At 32.7% G+C, this 7,561-nt stretch overlaps 1 protein-coding gene across 1 annotated transcript; it reads right to left on the reverse strand.

Annotated features, from left to right (window-relative positions):
- Positions 1-1,708: 1,708 nt before the first annotated feature.
- On the reverse strand, positions 1,709-7,523 carry LOTGIDRAFT_228445 (hypothetical protein; the record flags this gene model as incomplete). The annotated part of the gene is made up of 12 exons (XM_009053523.1): positions 1,709-2,218; positions 2,388-2,454; positions 2,780-3,044; positions 3,433-3,525; positions 3,857-4,097; positions 4,429-4,523; positions 4,854-5,003; positions 5,323-5,465; positions 5,912-6,035; positions 6,191-6,290; positions 6,523-6,755; positions 7,281-7,523. The coding sequence occupies 12 exons, from the start codon at positions 7,521-7,523 to the stop codon at positions 2,095-2,097; spliced, it is 1,878 nt and encodes a 625-aa protein (XP_009051771.1). The 3' UTR covers positions 1,709-2,094.
- Between the last annotated feature and the right edge of the window lie 38 nt (positions 7,524-7,561).

The raw sequence follows: 7,561 nt of genomic DNA on the forward strand, positions 1-7,561 counted from the left end.
TGAAATTTACATGTATCAAAGAAGTATCTCAAACTAGGCTTGATTGAATCTTAACTGAATTCCGATGTGTAATTTCAATAAGAGCCAGAAATCATGTCCTTTAAATAGATTATGAAGACATTTGTATAGTTTGATATATGTAGGCTAATCCTGGAACCTTGTAGCCCATTAAGGCTTCATATTTTTGTGAAACATTGTAGTATACGAATATTGTAGCCCATCTTGTAGAATGAACTGAACCAATATTTGGCATCTATTGATGATTTTAGCCCTTCTATTAGGGTCCTTAAATATTGTAGCCCATCTTTTTTTAATTAACTGAACTATTGTAGCAACTGTAAAGTTGTTATTGTATCCTGGAGTACCATAGCAATGATTTTAACATTTAGTTAAAGTACCCCATTAGGAATCCAGAATTATTGTAGTCTTTTTTCAGTATACTCAATTTGTTCTCCTGACTAAAAAAAAATGAAATGAATGGAGTTTTACGTCCTACTTTTCTGCACCATGTGGGCTAATGAAGACAGCAATGAGGGATATTTTGTCAGGACAGCAGCATTAGCCTGCTCTTTTTCGATTTCCAACTGTTGAGGGATCTTTAATGTGCACAGTCTGTAGCATGTCCTTCCTTGAACCCTGGACCTTCAGGTTAGCGAGCAAGCGTCTAACTCACAGCCACAGCGGCTCCCTTCGCCTGACTAAAGAAAGCATTGTAGCCTTAAATATTGATCACACCGATGTAAATATCCAGTCTTTAAACTTCCTACTTCCTCAAGTTAGATGAATGAAGCGTGAATAATGTTCAGTATAGATGCCTGATTACATTCTGACACCTTGCTAGTTCATGTATTACCATTACTTTAATGCTTAATTTACTCTCTCTTATAGATTCTTATAACTATAACACTATAACACTAGCCTTCTGTCAAATAAAATGTGTTGAAAGAAAAAGGTGTTATAAGAAGATGACAAGCTAACACATGTATTCTGTTCAGAACGTTTCCCTCCAACACCTTCTTCAGAAAACACTCTCCTACTGTAAACATTTCACCTACATATTTCTTTTTCTTTTCTAAGGACTTTTTTGATTACAATTTTTTCTTTTCTGCAACTCTTGTCAAATTTTATGACATTTTTTTTAAATAATATGCTTTTAAATGTAACACTCTCCTTTCAGTATCTTTCTTTTCTTGTTTCCTGTTACACTTTCTTTTTATTGACACTGTCATATGTGTAGCAGTTCTTGTAAATAATTATGTAGTTTTAAATATAATTTCTTTCTTTAATGGATTTATTATCTCTAATTCTGGTGTATAATAGCGCTGGGTAGGTCCAAAGATGAATATAAACTCTTCTTGGCCAAATTTGAAACACTAACTTTTATTTTTATTCCAAGGCAGTATTCCTTTACATGTAGAAATTCTCTGTTCAATTATTAAATGTTTTCCATCTCTTGTTTTTTAATGTAACACTCAAACATGACATCGTTGATATGAGAAGGTTAATATCTTCTCTTCTAAAACTTGGAAATTACAAAAACATGACAATTTCTTTCATATCTATCATAGGTGTTGGATTCCAGCTAGCCATGAATATAGCATTCTACTTTCACATTCTGAGTTAAAAAATATGCATTTTCACTGATCTCTTGTTACAATTAGCTAGTCTTCATTATTGGGAAGTGGACTTAAAATTCAAAACATGATTTCATAGGAACTTTCAGTTTAATTTGAAAATTAACAGTAAACAATATAATTACAATAAATATAACAAGAAAAAAAAAATCATTATACATAAACTTTGGAATTAATGTATTGAGCACTGAGTAAAAATATTTTATTATTGTACCTCATAAACATTATAAACAGTACAGACTCTTTAAAAGGAAGACAAAATCGATTATTTGATAATGAAATGATCAAGACACAAATCTGATTTTAATAGAGCTTTGTGGACTTCTTTTCGGGTTTTTATTAAGTCATTTACTCATTGCTGAATATCTTAAGACTACAAAGCATAAGAATACAGGGAATCAAATGCGAATGGTAATTTGATACCCGTTGGTTTCAGGTCTGATAGGTTTTATCAAATTGTTTATAGTCGACTAGGGCGAGAATATCCATCAAATACCAGTTGAAAATTAGAATCTGCTATTTGTTTAGAGTAGATATCTTTTGATTTATGTTTTATAACTGGACACAAGTCTTGTTCACACCATCTATAATAAAACATACATTTTAGATTTTTATGAGTTGATTAAAACAGTCTCTATACTCTGATTGCTGATCCAATATATGACAGGCAGGTGTTTCAGATATAAAATTTTTATCAATTAATTTGGAGATAGAAGGCTAACTTTCTTAAGTTCTTCCAAAATCATAATTTACCTGTTAGCAGCATAGACATCTTGAGGTGTGCTGTCAACTTGATTAGCTTGTTCTAACATTAATGCTCCTGAAAATCATGAATATTTATGTTGTGGTATTAAATCATACCATTATTTACAACACTATATAATAGGAGAGAATTCAAATTTATCTACATTACATATGTCTATATCCCTTGAAGAAAATGTTGAGGAAAAAGTCTTTTGACTAAAAGTTACATTAAATTTGTCTCTTCATTACTTTACAAGTTAAAAGATGCAATCCAGTGCTCAACTACAATAGGGACTTGTTGAACCAACTCCGCACACCTCACCCCAAGAAAAATATATAAAAAATGACCATATTTCAATAGTATTTGATTCATTATATTGAATACATTACATTGTACTTACCCATATATGTTCTGGCCAAACTGTAAGAAAAATCTCGAGCAGCCATTTCAACATTATCTGTATTTTGACTAGCGAATTTTAAAATACTTCCAGCAGCTTGTTGAACTCTATCAACACTAACTTCTAATGTTTCATTATTAATAGAATTTAATTTGGAATCTATCACATCATAGTAAGACTTTAAAGCTTGACCTTTGGACTTGTTTAATGCCCGCAGAACATCTAATGATAAAATATTGGTGGTCCCTTCCCATATTGTTAATACCTGAAAAAAACATATTATTAAACAAATCCATTTCAGTAAAAAATAACAAAAACACAGACTAAAGTGTAATATAGAAATATTGAAATAGAAAATGAAGGGTGTTGTTACTCCAAGTTTGCCATCTTCAGGCAATAGATCTATTTCTGCACTTCATGACAAATTCAGACCAGATCATCTTATAGTTCTTCATGTGTAATTAATGCTTAGATTGTAGAAGAGATTGGGAAACAAACATTGGGGAAATCGACAAGTTTTTGTGGGGGGTGGGGGGGGCAGAAGAAAATCCTGTTTCTAGAGGAGCTCTCTCAATTTCTTGTACAATTTTTGAAAGTGTAATATGATAAAGATAAAAGAAATAAATGTAACCAAAGGAACAATAGTAACAAACCTGGGCATCTCTGAGCATGCCTGGTAACCCAGTATCTTCAATATAACCTTGACCTCCAAAACATTCTAGACCTTCTGATGTTACAGCTACTGCCTTGATAGATATATTACACATAAAGTTTTCCTTTATTTTACTCATAGACAACTTTCAGACAACTAACAGAGAACATAGCATACCTATGGCTTAGACCAAGGGTTTTACTCTTAAATTGACTTTACTTTAAATGAAAGAAAATATGTTAGTTTGTTCACCTAATTGAACGGAGAAAGAAGGATAAAGATACAGTGACACCAATGAACTAACTAATTTCCAAATTGTCCACGAATATCTTATAATGCACACTGGACAGTACAAATACTGTCTCGAATATCAACAAACAGTAGAGAAAAATGTGCACTGGGAGAAATTCCATGAACAGACTAACCTGTTTTCCTGTATATAGTTTTAACACTGGAGTCATCAACCTAAACAACTGTTTTTCTTCATTACTAATGGTTTCACTATCTTCTTTACCCAATAACCTGGACATCTCTAAGAAAAACAGAGTTGCTGCCCTTGTCTCTACCTCCATTCTAGCCAATGTTTGTATATGTAGAGGATAATCTTTTAAAACATTACCAAAAGCTGTTCTTCTAGTGGTATAGTCTCTAGCCATGTTTACAATTCTAAACCAAAGATATTGGATAGACATTAAAAATTGAAAATTGACTCTATAAACACATTTAATCTATTTCACCAAAGCAAGCTCAAATGCATTTCTTTTTTTTGTCTGTATCGTTTTGTAAATCACTATTTGTAAAGGAAAGAGCGTTGCCTAAGTTTCATAATTTGTGCTCAATCTGTTTTTAAATACATTACAATAATATATGTTTAAACAAAGAGAAATGAAGGAACTGCTTGAGGTTATACATGTCCAAAGGAACTTTCTTGAGTGTTAGTCTGATCAGTAAAACAGTAAAGAACCTTAGTTGTTATTGTGTTAAAACATGAACCTACCTTCTCATGCCACTAGCAGCAGACATAGCATTGTGCATTCTGGTGATTGTTAGCATATTAGATATAGAGGCTACCCCTCTACCATCATCAGATACCTATAATTCACAATTATATACATGTAAAGAAATGGAAAATCATTTCCAACCCCCTTTATGTGTTGATGGATAATCGTATTTCTCATATTTTGGTAAATGATATTCCAGAGTAAACTTTATACTACATTCATTAAATTGTGTTATGATTCTAACTTGCTTATTTCCACGGAAATCATAAAAAATGTTCATAAACTATATAAATCCTCCATAAGAATCAAAATCAAAAAAGGTGTCAATCAAAGAGACCAAAAGAGTTTATAAAGGGACACAAAACAAAATCTAAATGCAGAAAAAAACATTTCAGATAAAAAAGAATAATTGGGTCCTGACCTTAAAAGCTCTGGTACCATCCAACAACAATTCAGCAGTAGGAACCTGTTTTGTACCAAGTTTATTTTTTAATTTCTGTATCTGAATGTTGTTTAAATTACCACTTTCATCTCTGATTTCCAAATAAAACAAAGACAGGCCACTTGTTCCCTGATAAGATTAATACAGAACATCTAATAACGATCACACCTCAATATTGAGTGAATGATTTTGCAAAATACATTCACTGAAATAGAGTTTACAGCAAAAACTTCAGCAATTGCCATCTCTCAGTATTGATTTATATAACTTAATTTCGGCTTTTGAATGACTGATACTATTTAACTTATCGGTATCTTGTACCTAGAGCAGATTATTAACCGCAGAAATGTCATTGGTACCATCTTTTCCATCAGCTCTAGCAGCTGATAACCTGAGTAATTAGATTATGTACATTAATATCTAGGACTTTTCCAATATTCGAACTTACGTTGAAAGATAAACCATCTTTATCCAGAGGTCGAGCCAGAGTGAAGGCCATATCTGCATCAGTGGCAGATGAGAACCATTTATAACCATGTAAGGTATAGCTTCCATCAGGCTGTAACTGAGCTAATGTTTCAGTTCCTCTTGCTACAAAAAATATAATTTAGAAATAGTAGTCAAGAAGAATGGATATGCAATAAAAAAGCCTTTGGTAATATTGAAAGAAACTGAAATACTATTACAGACAATTTAAAAAAGAAAAAAAAGTTCTAAGGTCAAAATTGTGAACAACTAGCACAAAGCATAGGCCCGTAATCCAATGTGCCAAGGGGGAAGCTGCACTTGCATGAGGGGCAATAGCTGATAGAGACTGATTTCAGCTTCAATTGAGAATTTGCTCTTATTCTGTAGGGGGCGCATATAGAATATGGTTCCCCCCCCCCACACACCTCCAGAAAATCTATGAGCTTAACTCTTCAATTTGAAGCCAACATCTTTTGTTAAATGCATAGTAATTTGAATTTCACCATGACCTGTGAGGTTTAAGATTTTTTTTTTTTATATATGCCCTCATTAGCTCTAAAATTACCAACCTACATCAGAGCCTCCTTTGCGTTCTGTCATCCACTGACCAGACGTCCAGAATTGTTTGGGATCACGATTCGTTAATCTCAACCATGCTCGTTGTTTTAACCAATCATTCTTATCACCAATAGCCTACGAAGAAAATAAGTCCTATATGAGATAAAAAAGGTTGTGAATTGCTCAATCTACTATCTTGGGTTATTCTAGATATTCTAGAATGACAAAGTCTGGTGTAAATAAAAAGTAAGTGCTCTCTTTTCAGTCAGTCCTTAACAAAACTAACTTACCTCAATAATACTGGAGGCACCATCTGTCATAGCCAGTGGACAGGAATATAACCCAGCAGATGGGGAAAATAAGTAGTTTTTGGCCATTTGGTAAAGCCGACTAAAACAATAAATTGAATAAGAAGCATCTTCAAGTTATATCATTGTTAACTGATCAAAGCAGGACATTGAATTCAATTTTGAATAGTGTTCTTGGGAAGCAAAAAGTAAATTCGGTTGGGAGTAGATATTAGGAAAATCATTTTTATACCATTTAAAAGAAAATTCATCAATATTTATAAATTCAAAAATTGTCCAAGACAGTTGCAATGCCACAGAAAGTGTTCACTTACCTCCATTCTTTGAACTTCCTTTCATAAGCTATAGCTATCAATCCTTCTTCAGCTGAGATGTCATGCATTTGTTTCCATGCATGTGATGTGATTAATTTATCAACTCTATTACCCCAGGCATCACATTGTTCTAACTGGGGTAGTTCTCTATCACATTGGAGATGTAGTGAGTAAATATCAGTGACTACTCTCTGTCCAAATTTCTTTAAATCTTTTTGTATTTTAGAGTAGAGCTAAAGAACAAGACAAATGTAAAGTGAATGCAGATAGCAATGTCTCATTCATGTTTTTATTATGTGGGTATTGATAATCATTGACAATTCAATTTATTTATATATTTCCTAATAATATTGGGGCAATTAGTGCATAAATGCAAATATTTTACTATCATACACATTCATTCAGTATCAGTTATTTTATAGCTGTTCCAAGTTCATATCAATGTTTATTAGGGGTAATAACTGATAGATTATTTACAGATCATTCAAATTAGGCCTACTTATCTGTAGAATATAACATCAAGGTGTTAATTGAAATAGACCGGCTTCGCTTATTATGACAGTAGCTTAATTACTTATCCTGCTTTAGTGAATCACCTTTCTAATCAAATTGTCAATCAAAAGATTTATGAGTTGTGCTAGACTACTGTTTATTTAATTATTTATGTTAGTCATAACCAAAATTTGAAGTTTACAGGCAACAAACACGAAAAAAAAGAAAGATTCTTGAATCAATATGATTGTTTTTAAGATAATCACCTCCTGTGGTATATTTCTCTTTAAATATGACTGTAACAGACTGTCTTCAACAAACTGGTTACCCAGCTCAGGCTTCTCTTGAAAAAAGTTTCCAATTTTTGCATGAGCAAATGGCATTCCAGTATGAACAATTCTTCCATCTTCCAGCTCCTGGATTTCAGGATGAGCACTTGAAGTAGTGCTCTTGTTGGACTTAGAAATCCTCCTTATTACTGACAGAGGGACTGGACGCAGACGAAGCATGACGAATTTTGCGTGACACCACAACAATCTTTGCAAGA

The sequence above is a fragment of the Lottia gigantea genome (assembly GCF_000327385.1).
Source record: "Lottia gigantea unplaced genomic scaffold LOTGIsca_2, whole genome shotgun sequence".
Classification (NCBI taxonomy): domain Eukaryota; kingdom Metazoa; phylum Mollusca; class Gastropoda; family Lottiidae; genus Lottia; species Lottia gigantea.